The following is a 16,231-nucleotide window of genomic DNA, read 5'->3' as shown; positions in this document are numbered from 1 at the left end:
CTTGGGGGCGTAGCCGAGACTCGGTGATCTCTTCAGCTGGATATCCATAGTGGTCGAAGAGGTATCGGAGTGTAGAAGTGGCTATATACCGACACTCTTGGTTAGTATATCACTATTCCTGAGGGTGCTTTTCGTATAACTCACTTTCTGTCGGGCATTGGTAGAACCATGGCCAGGATCACCACTTCTTCTGGATCTTCTCGACCTTCTTACGCTGCTTAGCGGCGGCCTTGTCCGCTACTTCCCATCGGCGCGTTAGCTCCGCTTGGGGGATGGCCCTACGGGCCTCGCGTTTCTCTAGGCTGTAAACATCCTTAGCAATGCGCGGGGTACGAGCGGCACCGGTGGGCGATGGACAGGAGAGTCGCCAAGCGTGGGAAGGTGGTGTGAGAGGATGCCTGGTCAGAAATCCCAAGCTGGCGCTACTCAGTTTACATTAATAACTTTACTCTGAAAGTCCTTTTACATCCCCCGGGTTTACATCTTACCTCGAAGGTCGTTATCCCATGTCTGATATTGAGGAAGACAAGGAACGGGCACTGCGTATGCCAATAGAGATGGACAGTTCTAGGCCCAGATACACAATAATACAAAGCAATCAGGGATGATAGGAAGCACGTAAATGTGAATACAGACTTACCTTTGCAATATCACGTTGGCCCCCGTTGCTTGGAGGAACTGGGGGTGACATAATGAAGCATTGCTACTGCAAAGGTTGATAATGGGTATTTGAGAGAGGTAAGAGAGATAGGAGAGGTAGGAGAGGTAAGAGAGGAAAGGGAGAGATAGAAAGAGAGAGGAGCAAAATGTCAGCAAAATCTGAGGATTTTAACGGCATTCAAAAATGAACCCAAATCACTTTCAGGTCTTTGATCTTTCCCTGTTTGGCAAATCACCCACAACTGACATTTTGCTCCTCTCAATTTCTATCTCTCCCTTTCCTCCCTTGCCTTCTCTTACCTCTCCTACCTCTCCTATCTTCAAGGTTGGGTACATTTCGGATGCTGCCAACTCCAAATCGTGTGCCCATTGTGCGAAGCAACATAAGGTTTGCGAATCTGTGAGTATTCGGTGTCTAGTCGATAGGTTTCCTGCGCATTTTCGTTCTGACTTTGCTTGGCTTTCAGGTTCCCGAGGGTATTGAGGGTAACCGTTTTGAGATCTTGTCCCTTCTCGCCTGGCCCGAACACATCTGGTTGACTTCTGAGGGTGAATATGGTGCTTTTCTTGATCAGCGTGATGGGGATGGTGACCCTGTCGAGTTCGCCTTGCCTGAGGACCTAATAATGGCCGTTTTGGAGGCAGTTTGAGATCCTATCGCTGCGTGTCCGGTTGTCTCATTGCAACACTTATAAAGGAGGCGAGATGCCCTCAGCAGAACCACCGTCGACATTTGACCCACGCTTTCCACATGACACTGATCGAGTTGATGTGGACGATACCCTTGATATGCGATACCGCGGCCGGGTTCGATAGCCTGGTAAAGACCCATAAGCATCTTCATCATCTTATTAGTACGCGTGTTCTTCTTATGATTCAGGTTGACCTTAGTCCGTGAATTTATTTATTAACCCGTTTTCTTAAGCCGTTCACGACTCCTATAACCAGTGTGTTACTGGTCAGCGCTCCTTCATAGTCCGTGACACTCGTACGGTTATGCACGACTAGGATCGCCTTACTGTAGAGGCTTCGATTCGGGGTCAACTCGTGGGTTCGGAGGAGCCGGTTCACGCTTAGCACGGGGCCGTGGTTTCTTTTAAGGCCGTTGTTAAGCACGCGGTCTCTGCCTATGTCGTTAATTCCGTTATTTCCGCTGCTCTGGTAGTGCACCTAAGCTATCTTCCTTTTACTTAGGAGTTATGAACTTATGTGGTTTTATTTTCTCTTTCCCTACTTTTATCGTGATAGGTAATCAATAGGATGCCGTTCTTTCGTGGATTCGGTGCCGTTTCTTTAAGTAATCATTTTCTTATTCTCTTATATTTTACGATGGTCTTTAGGGCGTTAACCATTACGCTCTCGGAGACCCATTAATTATATTCTGATGGCTAACCGTGCCATTTAACTAAGTAGTGAAGTTCATCTTCGAAGATCTAATCGTCTTTGATCTCTTTAACTTCCCATCCGTCGTCGTCTGCTAGCTCGGGTAAGGTAGTTATTCTGATCTTAGCGCTTCCCCGGCTCCGAAGCGTTTTTCAGATGCGCTCCTTGAAATATAGTTCACGTGAGATACTGTGTACCTCCAATAGCGATAAACCTTCGGAGGCTTTGGAACATTGAAGGCTTCGCCTTTGTGAGAATTTTCATGCCGGCGGGATATTTCCTCCGGTGCATTTGTTAAGTCTACTATCATCGGCTATTAACCAATTCAACGGTGAACGCAACCTAAATCCATTAAGTCCTACTTCCACCAAAATGTCTGGATGGGTGATAGCTATCATGGATGCACTCAACTATGCGGGTGTAGTGAGCTTTGCACCTGAAAAGGATATCCCAGATCTGACCGGGAAGGTCATCCTGGTCACGGGCGGTGGGTTAAACCGTATTAAATGGCCCCTAATATTGCATCTGACGTGATGTATCTTCACAGGAAATGCAGGGTTAGGCAAAGAAACAGTCTTCCAGCTGGCCAAGCACAATCCGAAGAAGATATTTCTCGGTGCGCGTTCAAAAGCAAAGGCAGAAGAAGCCATCAAATCGCTGAAATCATCCGTTTCAAATAACGTTGAGATCACCTGGATACCGTTGGACTTGATGTCGGATAAATCGATCAAGAATGCAGCGCAGCAAGTGAGCGCCCAGTCATCTCGTCTCGACATCCTAATCCTCAATGCTGGTGTGATGGCTCTACCGCCTGGTGAGACTGAAATAGGCCATGAGATCCAGCTTGGCACAAATCATACCGGGCACTTTCATCTTACCAAGTTGCTGCTGCCAATACTTCTTAAGACGGCCGAAGAACCTGGCTCGGATGTCCGTGTCGTGTCGCTCTCTTCTGTGGGGCATAATTTCTCGCCGGCATTTGAGAAAATCTTGGACCAAGAGAAGCTCAAGAAGATCAACACAATTGCTCGGTACGGAGCGTCGAAGGCTGCTAATATTCTCTTTGCCGCTGAACTTAGCAGGCGTTACCCGTCAATAACGTCGGTGGCGGTCCATCCAGGTATTATCGTGACGAATTTGTATGACGCTTTGAATTTGCATTTTCCGTTTGCTGCTTTGGGCTCAAAGGTTTTGCGTTTCTCTGGCTCGACAGTGCATCAGGGCGCGTGTAACTCGTTGTGGGCTGCTACTGGTCCGAAGGAGGATATCACCAACGGAGGATATTACGTGCCTGTTGGAATTTTGAAACATCGAAACAAATGGGCATGCAATGAGGATATGGGGAAGCGCTTGTGGGAATGGACTGAGTTGGAGCTTACCAAGCCCAACCTCTGAGCTTCACGTTTTACTCTTTGACTGCACATGATTTCAGCCCAAATTGCGACCTAGTTAGCTCATAGTCAGCTTGAATTGTGCTTATCGTGTAATTTCCAAGTGAATGTACTTAAGTATGAGCGAAATGGTCATATATCTGATACATGTTCATTCTGAGATAAATGTCAGTTAGAAAAGCTACAAATTGACAACCTTGGCAACACCTTAAGACCTCCCTTCCCACTGTAAAAGATCTGAAATGCAGATCGCACTGCCTTGAGGGAATCTCAACAGTGGTCTAGCCACCGTTCTCAGCATGCTTTCTTCGGCATGACTTCTCAACTCGTCTAGATCTTGACCGCTCCATTCTAAAAACACATATGAATACTCAACACCATACCCCCATGCCCTTAGTTTACAGACACAATCGAAAGCACCAAGTCCCATTCGAAAAGCAATAGGAATGCTGGGCCTGATGGACAGATCCATCGCCGAAGATTGCTGGAGCTGGTTTCCCGATGGCATGGTGGTAACCGACATCTAGATCATGGTTCTATGAGGTAGAGATACTCTATAGAGCCAGACTTGATGACATCTCTTGTATCGGATTTTGTGTAGTCGATTGCTGTAGAGGTATTCTTCGGGGTTTGCATGAGGCGGAGACCTCAGGCTCATTGTACCGAGTCTCGGGTTGTGCACAGGGAGACTCTTCTGTATTATGGCGCAATTTACCGAAGCAAACCAACAAAGTGAGAGTCATCAACATGGGCAGACGTTGGGGCAGTCAGGAAATCATTGCTGTTCAGTGGCTGTCATAGCAAGAACAAAGGGACGTGGTGTAAGCCTGAGAAACAACCACACTATTTCCGTGGCGAAGGATTAGATCTGCAAGGCTTCCCCTGGGAACTAGGAATCTCATCAAGCAGCAGAGGAGTAGCGCTCTGGTGGCGGCGGCGGTGAAGATGTCAGGTCTTCATTTTAAGCTGCTAGTGTAACAGCCACCTAATTTTCATTCTGTGAACCATGCGATAGTCACGACTCATCCCGATTATTTGCGCATTTTTGCAGTCAGCATGAGCTCTGAATCTGGCGTGGGCAATATTGTTATTATCCTCGATCTGAGAGCCTCTCGCTGGGATACGCATCCACCAACAGTCAGGTTGTGATGTAGACCTCAACGGGGCGCAAACGGAGCTTCAGCCAGGTCACATCTTCCTTGTATCGCTGAGCTCCGGCTTGGCCAACTCAGAAAGCTGATAGCCTGATGGCTTTGAGTATGATGAAATGTTTAAGGACAACATATTCGGTTCATATTTTTGACCGAGACGTAGAGATGTGAAAAATCAGTGTCGCGACCACACTATACAAGTTATGTTGAGGGTTGAAGTGAAATAACGATACAGTTTTTGGATGTCTCATATTTCAAGCTCATATTTCAAGGCTGGACCCACAGAAACGGGTCAACTATCTCTCTGGTGCCGCGGCGAGTGAGAGATCATTCAACACGCCGCGGGTCTCAATTGTTTCATGATAACAGGTCGCAGAGATAATTGCACCAACATGGAATTTTCGAGATAACATCAATTACTTTTAGACATATTTTATTCGTTGGTTGTGCACAATAGTATGTTTTATTAGTGCACCTTTAATGCTAAGTTTCCCCACAGGCAACAATTATTTTCTACATGATACGTATCACGACACAGAATTTGCAACCAGAGGGCTATGAGCGGGTGAAGAAGTGTATACCTACAACCCTGTTTGATACAGCTAAGCTCTCGGGTAGCGGCGGGTTGTATGCAAACGTTGGAAGCGTGCAGGCCCACGGGTGGATCCGTCACCGAGCCTTGGATCCTTATTTTGCTACCCATGGATATCATCTACTCACTCAACGCAAAATTCACGACATCTCAAGCTATACATTGGTCATACAACTTGGGGAAGCCATTAAACGGAGCTGACATTAATCCTGACCAGGCATTCCACATATATATGATACAGATCTTTCTATCCTAAATCCTGACCGCTAGACTATGTGTATAGCGGACAGAGTAGACCTGTATCTCATGTTCGATGCCGATAACCGCCACTCGTATGAAATACAAGCTCAAAGAGCACGAGGCTTGCATGGCCCAACGTAAATGACAAACGAGGAAGTCAAAACGACTCAAATTGACAAAGATGCCCTAGTGATCAGTCACTGTGCCCAGGGGGTTTCTAATATCCACAAATGTACTCGGTACTCAGTACAGAGTACTTCTTACGAAGTATAATGTTTGTAGTTATGACGTCAGGCTTCTCCCTACCTTTTAAATTGTACATAATAGACAGGAGAAAGGGGCTGGGATCCTCAGGGGCTGGTTACTAGTAGGAGGCTGTTCAGGCTGATCATTTGGACTGAGAAGGATGGCTGTAAAGTCTAGCCAATGTGGCAACTGACGATCACGGGTATTTGCAAGGGACATAGCACAAGATGCCTTCTGAGATATGTATGCGCCCATATATTGATTTTAGCTGCGCGTACGGAGTAGTATGGATGGGATTTGTGGACCAAATTGTCCATTGGGGAATTATTAATCATCATTGATTTTCTGCATATAGAAATTATCAAATTCCTCGGGGGCATTACTGAGTCATAGGCTCCCGTATCATTGCATGTGTTGTTCGGCAAGTCTTGATGGCTTAGCTCAATCATCTTGGACTCACCTGAGGTCTCTAGGCAATGTTGTTTTACTCATACTTGAGACATTGGAATGCAGGGCTAGACTTCAAGCAACACGGAATCTGCGAGAATCCTCGCGGCAAGCTCAAAGACATGATTTACATAGTACTCAATACTCCCTCTATGATATAGTGTTAAATCCCTGGGCTGATACCAGCAGGGGCTCAGCCTCGTTCAGCCTCAGCCACAATGTTTGATTGAAGCCACTACTGTATTTTTGTACTAAGTATGTACTAAGTATCGATTGATTCTATACAATATATTACAAAGCACACCAATATTGACTTTTGATAAACATGAAGCGCATTTATTCAAACAACAGTGACGATTAGCTTCTTGTACAACGAGTGACCACGTGGGAGGAATCGTCATTGGGATCCATAAATTCCAATTATTGTCTAACCTTGTCGGAGGCCAGCTGTATTCGCCATGTCTTGGCGTTTCCGGCTTCTACAACGGACTAAGCCAAGACTCAAGACGGAGCTGGCAGCGCTCATTTCGGAGATCCGGTTGACATTGTTAATACATCCGAAGAGAATGTACGAAATACGAAGTATAGGGTACTCCTTAGTATTCGAACATACCAATATTGAAGGCTTTCTTGTAGGTTATTGAAGGCCCTTTGGAAGTTTGCATGGTTAGTGAGTCAAGACATAACTAATGTTTGGATCCTTGATATTCTAGCAATGCCCAAGGAGCAATACGAGGTGATTTCAAAAAGATCGATGTAATTGTCAATTCGATGGTGTACAAGGCGATCATAGATCACCGATGGCTGGTGGCTGGCATCATGTCCTAGATTTCTGGCTAGGTGAGTGAGGAGTAAATATTCGGCCACTGTCATGCTTCCTGTGCATAAATGTCGCTTTGAATTGCATGAATCAGCCTCAAAAATCTGAGCTACATTTGCGATGAAGGCTGGGCATTGGGGGTGATCCGACCGGAATCATTGATCAATTAATGATTACTCCGAGTACAAAGGAAGTGGCTGTACTCCGTACAACGTAAACGCTCCGAAGTAGTGAGCGATCAAGGAATGAATAGCGGCGATCTACTTTCACCTTCTATTGTGGGTTAGCCAAGGCGGAGAAGTACGCGTTTACAGTTGAAAGAACTTTGTTCTACCGGTGAGCCTGTCCCGAGAGCAGGCTGATCGTCTCCATTACATTACATTACACTATGGATAGCCTTCCTTCCTGATGACATCGTGTTGTCCCGTGGTGTGACTTGTGTATTGCAGGGTTGGACGTAGTTATTGAAGCATAAAAAGGCGAAGGGCCAAAATGCTGCAGCCCGGGTCGAACCATGCATAATATGGTCCTAATATGACTGAATAGGATTGAGATACTGTGTTCTGTATCATCGTTACCGCGTAAGAAAGTGAGAAGAAAAACAGAATATTTGTTCGAGTGAGCCCACATGGTAGTTGATGCCTGAAAGACCAGGCATCAATCAGCGCCGTGCCCGTTGACCTAGTTAACTAACTCTTTGTGCCGATGCAACCCTACATATTACATCGCCTCTTTGTCTTATTTTGTGGAATAGGGTCCCACCCCCATGAAGCGAGTTGTTTAATCCCGTCCTGTGATAAAATGATAAAGTGCTGGGATACCCGTCACATGTAACTCCTGGAAGTACCTGGGGTGAATCATTCCAGGTACCAGGGGAGAAAGAAATTCAGGAACACAACCAACCGGAATTCAAACGCTTAACGTCTCTCTTCTGATCAGCGACTCGGGAGGGCCATAGAGGAGGAGAAAAAGGACGAACTTTGCCATCGGAGCTCCACATGGATGATCCTAGCCTCCCCACAACGGGCCAATCACCAGCCCACGAACCGGGGATGAACGCCATCGACTTGAAGGACCAGCTAACTAGGTTCGCCCACAGGGGCTTAATGCGATCTGAAACAGACCAATAGCTCCATAACCAGGCGACTGGTTCTCTCTCGGACAGCGTTTCAGCCCTTACAGGTACTGCGCAAGGCCCTAGGCCCGCTATTGGACCACTTTTACAGCCACCTCTAGACGTAATTCGATTCCGCTGCGGGCCTCGACTGATCACTTTACCAAACCAGAAAGGAACGGTAAAGGGCACAGAGCTAATCATGAGTATATATTCTTTCGTGTCCCGTCTCCTCTTTTCTTTCTCTCGACCGTGCAAGCAGGGCTTCTTCCACAGTTCTTTATCGTCCTTTTGTCGCTTCAATTTCGTCGTTTGACCTCATTCCCTCTATCAAAATGTTCTTTCCTTCATTGGTATGTCTATACTTTGTATGAACCGGTCGAGTGCGACATGGTCCACAGCTCCGCCCCAAACCAACCATGCAATCATGACTAATCTCACAACAGATTCTGGCTGCTGGCAGCCTGCCGACTCTCATTCAAGCCATTCCTCATGGCGTGAAGCCTCATCACTCCTTGCACCGTCGCGCCGCTGCCACTTATGCTATCATGGGTGGTACCGGCGACGCCTCCGACGGATGGCCCTCCCTGAGTCAGTGGTCGGAGTACGAGACTCTGTAAGTAGATCAACCAGATGAGGACGAGTATAGCATCGAGCTAAACAGTGGTTCTTTTTTTTTCTAGCTGGGGTCTCAACCAAATTCTCATTGCCGCATCATGCGACAACTCTGACGACGAAACAAGCGACATTAACACCAGCATCAAGTCGATCGCCAGCGAAACGGGCGTCGACGCTCGATTTATCCTTGCAATTGTTATGCAAGAAAGTAAGGGCTGCGTTCGCGTCCATTCCACCAACAACGGTGTTCTGAACACTGGTCTCATGCAGAGTCACGCTGGCCAGGGCTCCTGCAACAAGGATGGCAGCATGACAACTCCCTGCCCCTCGTCCATGATTAGGCAAATGATCAAAGACGGCACCGCTGGAACCACCGAGGGCGACGGTCTCAAGCAGTGCTATGAAGCCCAGAGCGGCGCCGAGGCGGCCAAGTACTACAAGGCCGCACGCACTTACAACTCTGGCTCCATCGCCTCATCCGGCAACCTCGGTCAGGGCGGCGCAACCCACTGCTACGCCTCTGACATCGCCAACCGTGTCCGCGGCTGGGCTGGTGATATGAGCGAGTGTACCGAAGCTACCATTGGAACCGTTACTAGCGGCGCGGAGTCCGCCCTCGGTGGTGGCGATGACTCCAGCAGCTCCTCTTCTTCGACCGCCGCCGAACAGCCCGCCGAGACTGCTGAGCCTGTCCAGACCTCCGCTCCCGCCGAAGCTGCCCAGCCTACCGAGACATCCTCCACTGCATCCACTGAGACCACCGCGGGTTGGGCCCTCCCCACCTGGATCCCCCACGTGGACGTGCATGTGGCCGCGCCAACCCACACTCCTACACCATCCTTCACAACCAGGTCTGCGCCTACCGCGACAACAGCGCCCACTGCCCCCGACTCCTCATCCACAAAAGCCCCTCTCTACCCATACGCCAACTCATCATGCCAGAAATACTACACTGTCACGGACGGCGATTTCTGTGCCAAGTTGACCGAAGCTGTTGGAATCACCTTCCCCAAGCTCCGCAGCTTGAACAGTGGCCTCAACGAGAAGTGTTCGGATCTGTGGCTCGGATATCAGTACTGTATCAAGGCTTAAGTTCGAGCCTTTGATTTATTTTGGATCTTTTTTTTACCTTTCTTTCCTCTCTTTAAGGCGGTGCCTTCTTTGTATATAGCATGAGCTTGCTCTGCAAAAATTGGCTGTGGGTGATGCTGGCACTCGCCCTTGGTCTTTTTACGACGAATGACACCAGCGAACATTTTATGACACCAATGAACATTCATTTTTACACACTTGGACTTTCCAACTTTCTTTGATCCTTGTAAAGTATGTCTAAGTACAAAGAAAGACAAAGGGCACCCTTGGTATGGTCATGTGGACCGCACTGGAAGATTTCACAAAGCTATTGTTGAATGAAAGATCCCGAAATCGAAGACGGTCGAGAATTCGTCATGTCTCTAATATCCTATTTAAACAAAATTGAATCCCCGGTGCCTGCTCATAACCATCCATTCCATCCAGCAATTTGATTTACCGTACGATTATCTCACTAACCAGCAAGTTCGCTAAGACTCAATATGATGCAACCAGGTATGTTTAGATATAGATTCGGGGGTCCGGCTCTCCCCGAGTGGGAGATGAGTGACTATGAATGCACCTACTTTGTGACAGTGCATTTCGACGAGAGATGCAGGGGGAATTCTAGCGAAAAGCTCATGCAAAGCATGATCCGTCGAATCAAAGACGGGAAAGCCGAGGTCAGCCTGAAGCCTCTCCATCGCCTCACACCGCGATGCATCTCAATGCCAGTATATGGACCCTACGATGCCCCGAATGCTGTTATTCTTGCAACGGCTAGAATAGTTGCAGAAGCCCGCTTGAATGAAATCCATCAAGGGTTTGTGGAGATCGATATGGATCTCGTTTTCGGCCTCTAACATTAGAAGTACCAAACTCGGATAATTTTCGAAGTTGGTTGCTTGCAATCTATAAATAAAATGTTTGGCTATTCTACTCCAATCTTCTTCCATTGTGCATCATCCATAGTAACTATTTGAAATGCTGTATACTCCTACTCTTCCACTCTACACTCCCATAAAATGCCAATGGTTGTTTATCATGCTCTAGAGTGGAACATCCGACCAACTTGATGGCCTGTATATCAACCTAACTAATTGCTTACTTGAAATTAATGACAAAGAATATATACCTCATCTATAAGCTCATCATAATATTGATCCTTCTACCAGGTAACTCGATATATTATAGTGTAAATAGACAATAAAAAAACAAATCACTTCAACTGAAGTTCTCCTCCTTCCACAACCAGCCGAATAACCTCCTTATTCAATCCCTCCCAGCGAGTCCGTCCCTTAATAAACCAATAACCAAAAGCAAACAAGGTAGTCGCAGCGAAAATAGGCGCCGCATAATTCATGTTCTCACCAGTAACCGGTAACGCAGACGGGAATGCCAGCCACACTGTTACCCATGCAGTATATACCAAAGCAAAGACATTAACCGGAAGTCCCCAGATCCCCATATTCCAGTTCCCAAGTGGGGCCACATGCTTCTGAAACCGGTTATGCACCATGCAACTAATGGCAATAAAATATGACGCGAAGAGACCAATCGACCCCAGTGCAACGAATGCCCCAAAGGCGGTACCATCGGCAATGTTCAAACACGCTAGAATCATGACAACGAGGACCGGTAGCCAAACAGCACGGATTGGCACGTTGTGCTTGCGGTCGATCTGCCGTTAGTGTTAGCGAATATCCTCTGCGTCGTCTTGTACGGCACCGTCTGGTGTGGGTGATACATACATAACTAAACCACCGGGGCAAGGCTCCGTCACGAGCCCACGCCCACGTTAATCTTGAGACAGATGCGATACTCGCTAGATTAACTGACAGCGAAATTATAAGCAACCCGCTCACCATTGCGGTAGCGGCTTTCACAGACCCAGTTGCTTGCCGGCAGATCTCGATTATCGGAAACCTGGATTTCTTGGCTTCCTCCACCGAGCCCATTGTGAAGAGCATACATATGACCATTGCGTATGCCAGTATACCGTTGGCGACGACGGTATAGAAGATAGACCTAGGAACAGCCTGTTTTGCTCGGCGGACTTCCTCACTCATGTGTACTGCGCCGTCAAATCCTGTAATTCTTAGCTTGCTGCCTTTGCCTCTTCCAAGTATATAATGTGTACGCACCGACAAACCCCCAGACAGGGGTGAGCAGAGCTATGTTCCAGGCGGGGAATTCTGCCCAACCCGACGTGCTTTGCGTGTGTAGAAAGACAAATTCTGGTGTGTGACGGGGTGCTAGAGCTGTGAATACAACCAGGAACACAATCAAAAGGCAGATGTGCAGAATACCTGCTAGCATCTCAATCCATGGAATCAGCCAAAACGTATACATGTTCATCAGCGCTTCAACAACAAGCATGCCAACAATGATAAGGGTTATGTGCCATTGCTTTGGCTCGTACTCTGGGTAGTTCACACTCGCTAGGCCCTGGATCATCGTAGCAGTAGTATTGGCCACACCGGCGAGTATGGAGATCCACGCAAACCAGGTTACCCAACCTGCATAATGTTAGAATTGACTTCGGGAGTACTCGATAGTGACACACCCTGCATCCAAGTGATGAACTTCTTCTGGGTCGTCGGTGCCAGGTAATGTGTCCAGTGATACTGAGCCCCAGCAATTGGTTGCATCGACGCCATCTCGGCTAGCGAGGCAGATTGAGCCATTGCACCGAACACCACAATGACTATACCCCAAGCTAATGCCTCAGGGCCGCCATTTGAGAGCACTGTGCTCAAATTCCTAAATAGTGGCCGTGGTATTAGTGCCGAAGCACAACAAGCGAGAAGACTCTCATACAAAGCTTGAGTTTCCCAGCTCGACAAGTAAGTGAGTGAGAAGAAGAATATCTGGGTGAAATTGAAAAGTCGCTGTATACTGTCTCAGCTAAGTAGACTCCATCGACTTCACAGATCGTACCTTAGGCGAAGCCTGTTCCATGGATCCAGTTTTACGCAAGCGGTTATAGGCATTGGCGATATTTGTATCTTGATCTGGGGCGACTTTTCCAATGCCCATATTTTCCCTTTCCAAGGGGTGCATCTCAAGGTGCTCCATTTGTTCCCAGCAGAGAAAGACAAAAGCAGTTGATGATGGGAAACAAAAACATCGGACAAGACCCGAAGGAAGATCGGAGAAAGAAAAAGCAAAACTAGCGTGGAGGCCATGAATTAAAAAAAAAAAACAAGGATGATGCAAAATTCTTGTCTTACGGTAGATTGTCCTTGTCTTGCCTAGATGGGATTGAGGTATGCTGCAACACCAGTATTCGGTCTACGGAGCTGGGACCGGAAGATGCACGGTTGTGGAACTTCAGACTGATCAATTGCAAGACAAGAATAATCGTGCTGTTGTGCGTTTGATGGTTTGGGAGATCCAATGATGAGCCTGATATGAGAGTACTCGAATAATGGTTGGGTTCTGTATATATCATAAAATGTCTCTGTTTATCTACGGCATAAACATGGTCCTTCTCAAATATGTCCGAGAAACTTTCGACTGCCATGCCATCCAGTATAACGATTCTCCTGCCACCACTCTTGCCTGTCACTGATAATGATCATGGTGCTTGGGTTATTACCGTGAGCACTATTCTCCTTATTGTCACCATCCTTGCGACAACAGTGACATTGATATCTCGCATCCGCGTTTTGCGCAGGGTTTCCTGGAGTGATTCTACTCTACTGCTCAGTTTTGTAAGTATATCTACCTTCAATGATTGCCTTTTCTCATAAATCCACTAGATCATATTTATTCCTCAGACTGTGTGTGTGAATGTGGCCAGCTCCCATGGCATTGGGAAGCACCGAGATACGTTGAGCAATGCCTCGTTTGAAAAATACAGCAAGGTAAGAATGTTGAGCACCTTCCCTTGAAAGGTTATATTTTAACATAATCAAGGCGCTCTTTGCTAGTCAACTTCTCGCCGTTCTTGTACTAGGATGTTCCAAGGCTGCTGTTGCACTTCTGGTCCTATCCTTGCAACCTTTTGAGAGAATAACACTTGCATGCAAGGTTGTTTTGGGCTTTATCAGTACCTGGATCATAGCTGCACTCATAGCGCTCGGAAACCAGTGCAATCAACCACAACCGTGGAATTCCAGCCCCGAGCGATGCGTAAACCAAGAGGCGTTATATATCGTGTTGGGAGGCATCCACATGTTATTAGATGTGGTAATAATTGGGCTGCCAGTGGCTTTACTACATCAAGTCCAAATAATAAAATGGAAGCGCCACCAAATCTCTGCCCTGTTTGGGATGCGGATCCTGTGAGTATATCTCCAAACATCAACAGGGTTACCATCTAATCCCACGCAGAGTTCTAGCCCTGACGATTGCTGGCCTACGCTCCCTCCGACCACTCTATAACTCGAACCCCTTAGATACAACCTGGAATTCCCTCATGCCAGCCATCTGGTTACAGTTAATCCTCAGTTCCTCGATTCTTTGCACATGCATCCCAACCCTCAAACGTGTCCTGGCCGAGCTCCAGACCGGCATGATGGCCGGCGTTGTCTCAGACTTTTTTGAGCAATCGATCTCTGGTCACACCAACTATGGAGATCGCTCAGCATCCAAGTCTGATAATGCCATTGGGCAGAGATCAGGATCAGGGTCGGCGTTCCGCTCCCGAATTCGAAGTGACTCGGTCAACCTAGAGCGCGTGGACAGTCAAAAGAACCTACAAGCAAATGCCGTGCGACCTGTCGATTATGAGGCCTTTTATAAAGAGTCTGGTTCTTCTAGAGCCTCACCTTCCCATGATGATCTGAGCGAGGTACAGGAGCTTGGAGGCAACCGCTAAAAGGTTGAGATTATTCCTAGAAAAGGAGACCCTCTGATTATATACCCAATTAGATTATCATGTTTCTTGGAATAATTCGTCGACTTCGATATAGATCTTCTATTTCCGAATTTGTCAATGTTGACTCACGCTTGGTGGGGCAATGTGGGCTATATATTCAGGAAGAGAACACTTTGAACGTCCAAACTATCCAAACTATTTTGCTTAAACAATGTCAAATATTCTTGATGTGTTGGGTCAAACTCCAACCTTCTATAAATTGTACACCCAAATATGTTCCATTTACCGCATCCCCGAGACATCTTCTCATGAGGCCATCATCAATACTTTAACAAACGGACTTGACCGATTGGCAAAACATTTCCCATGGCTTACTGGCCAGGTTGTCAACGAGGGCGCAGGGGATGGTAATACGGGCGTCTTCAAAATAACTCCCCTCGACAAAATCCAACTCGTGGTGAAAGATCTCCGACCTGACCCCTCCGCACCGACATTGGAAGAGCTTCGCCAGGCCAAGTACCCTTTTACCATGCTCGACGAGAACACGATTGCTCCTTGCACGACGTTAAACCTACCCGGTAATTTGCCAAGTATCACAACCGAGTCAGCATTGGTTTTCTGTGTCCAGGCGAATTTCATCGAGGGCGGTTTGATGCTCACGGTTGTCGCTCAGCATAATGTCATGGATATGAATGGCCAAGACTTTATCATCGGATTGATGGCCAAGGCTTGCCACAATCAACCTTTCACAAGCGAGGAACTTGCAATCGGTAACATGGATCGGGGTCATATCATTCCACTACTGGATGACTCGTACACCCCGGGCCCTGAGCTCGCTCGCCAGATTGTGAAACCCCCGCCAAGCGTCAAAGATGTCGTCTCGGAACGTGTTATACCCCCAAAGTCTACATGTACATGGGCTTACATTGAGCTTTCTGCGGCACAGCTTGCTTCTCTCAAAGCTCTCGCGACGAACACACTGCCCGCCTCAACAGACTTCATCTCTACGGACGATGCTGTCAGCGCTTTTCTCTGGCAATCCATCGCCCGCGCCCGGGCGTCTCGCCTGAAAGTCACTTCTGAATCGATGCTCACACGCGCAGTGGACATGAGACAGCGGTTTGGTGTTCCCCAGGGGTATCCAGGTTTCCTGCAGACTTTGACATACAACACCGACACTATCCAGAAACTATGCGAAGAGCCTCTGGGGAGTACTGCCGCCGAGCTTCGGTCTCAGCTAGATCCGGAGAAGAATGATCTTGTATTCAATACCCGTGCCCTCGCTACATTTCTCAGTCGCTCGGCTGATAGGACCAAGTTGTCTCTTACGGCCACGGTCAATGTTTCATCGGATGTTCTACTTAGTTCGTGGTCGAGGATTGACTGTTACGATCTAGATTTCAATCTCGGATTGGGCAAGCCTGAAGCTGTGCGGAGACCACGGTTTACTCCCATTGAGGGCTTGGGCTACTTCATGCCTCGATCGGCTGCTGGTGAGATGCCCATTGGTCTCTGTCTGAGAGATGAAGATTGGGAACGGTTAAAGGCAGATGGAGAGTTTACCAAATATGCTAAGTATATTGGGTAATATAATGTTCTGAATAATCTTATACCACCCACATACATAGTTGTATAGGTAGCGTCGATCACTTTCTCCGCATTCCGTATCTCCG

General features: G+C 47.5%; 8 protein-coding genes across 8 annotated transcripts; 6 read left to right on the top strand and 2 right to left on the bottom strand.

Moving 5' to 3' along the window:
- Window positions 1-178: 178 nt before the first annotated feature.
- On the bottom strand, window positions 179-691 carry N7447_008972 (uncharacterized protein; the record flags this gene model as incomplete). Its single annotated transcript, XM_057233234.1, has 3 exons — window positions 179-398; window positions 482-567; window positions 641-691. 3 exons carry the CDS (start codon window positions 689-691, stop codon window positions 179-181), a joined length of 357 nt encoding a protein of 118 aa, XP_057082776.1.
- A 153-nt stretch (window positions 692-844) lies between these two features.
- Window positions 845-1,310, top strand: N7447_008971 (uncharacterized protein; the record flags this gene model as incomplete). The annotated part of the gene is made up of 2 exons (XM_057233233.1): window positions 845-1,060; window positions 1,128-1,310. 2 exons carry the CDS (start codon window positions 845-847, stop codon window positions 1,308-1,310), a joined length of 399 nt encoding a protein of 132 aa, XP_057082775.1.
- Window positions 1,311-2,415: 1,105 nt separating this feature from the next.
- On the top strand, window positions 2,416-3,438 carry N7447_008970 (uncharacterized protein; the record flags this gene model as incomplete). The annotated part of the gene is made up of 2 exons (XM_057233232.1): window positions 2,416-2,530; window positions 2,591-3,438. The coding sequence occupies 2 exons, from the start codon at window positions 2,416-2,418 to the stop codon at window positions 3,436-3,438; spliced, it is 963 nt and encodes a 320-aa protein (XP_057082774.1).
- Window positions 3,439-8,379: 4,941 nt separating this feature from the next.
- On the top strand, window positions 8,380-9,754 carry N7447_008969 (LysM peptidoglycan-binding domain-containing protein; the record flags this gene model as incomplete). Its single annotated transcript, XM_057233231.1, has 3 exons — window positions 8,380-8,397; window positions 8,491-8,660; window positions 8,728-9,754. The coding sequence occupies 3 exons, from the start codon at window positions 8,380-8,382 to the stop codon at window positions 9,752-9,754; spliced, it is 1,215 nt and encodes a 404-aa protein (XP_057082773.1).
- Window positions 9,755-10,236: 482 nt separating this feature from the next.
- On the top strand, window positions 10,237-10,596 carry N7447_008968 (uncharacterized protein; the record flags this gene model as incomplete). Its single annotated transcript, XM_057233230.1, has 2 exons — window positions 10,237-10,249; window positions 10,331-10,596. 2 exons carry the CDS (start codon window positions 10,237-10,239, stop codon window positions 10,594-10,596), a joined length of 279 nt encoding a protein of 92 aa, XP_057082772.1.
- A 356-nt stretch (window positions 10,597-10,952) lies between these two features.
- On the bottom strand, window positions 10,953-12,811 carry N7447_008967 (uncharacterized protein; the record flags this gene model as incomplete). Its single annotated transcript, XM_057233229.1, has 6 exons — window positions 10,953-11,414; window positions 11,485-11,822; window positions 11,878-12,252; window positions 12,300-12,496; window positions 12,554-12,624; window positions 12,674-12,811. 6 exons carry the CDS (start codon window positions 12,809-12,811, stop codon window positions 10,953-10,955), a joined length of 1,581 nt encoding a protein of 526 aa, XP_057082771.1.
- A 422-nt stretch (window positions 12,812-13,233) lies between these two features.
- On the top strand, window positions 13,234-14,558 carry N7447_008966 (uncharacterized protein; the record flags this gene model as incomplete). Its single annotated transcript, XM_057233228.1, has 4 exons — window positions 13,234-13,449; window positions 13,498-13,602; window positions 13,655-14,022; window positions 14,072-14,558. The coding sequence occupies 4 exons, from the start codon at window positions 13,234-13,236 to the stop codon at window positions 14,556-14,558; spliced, it is 1,176 nt and encodes a 391-aa protein (XP_057082770.1).
- Window positions 14,559-14,769: 211 nt separating this feature from the next.
- On the top strand, window positions 14,770-16,146 carry N7447_008965 (uncharacterized protein; the record flags this gene model as incomplete). The annotated part of the gene is made up of 1 exon (XM_057233227.1): window positions 14,770-16,146. One exon carries the CDS (start codon window positions 14,770-14,772, stop codon window positions 16,144-16,146), a length of 1,377 nt encoding a protein of 458 aa, XP_057082769.1.
- Between the last annotated feature and the right edge of the window lie 85 nt (window positions 16,147-16,231).

This window comes from Penicillium robsamsonii (genome assembly GCF_028829455.1).
Source record: "Penicillium robsamsonii strain IBT 29466 chromosome Unknown utg000005l_segment0_segment0, whole genome shotgun sequence".
NCBI lineage: Eukaryota > Fungi > Ascomycota > Eurotiomycetes > Eurotiales > Aspergillaceae > Penicillium > Penicillium robsamsonii.
This window is presented reverse-complemented; position numbering and strand designations above follow the sequence as displayed.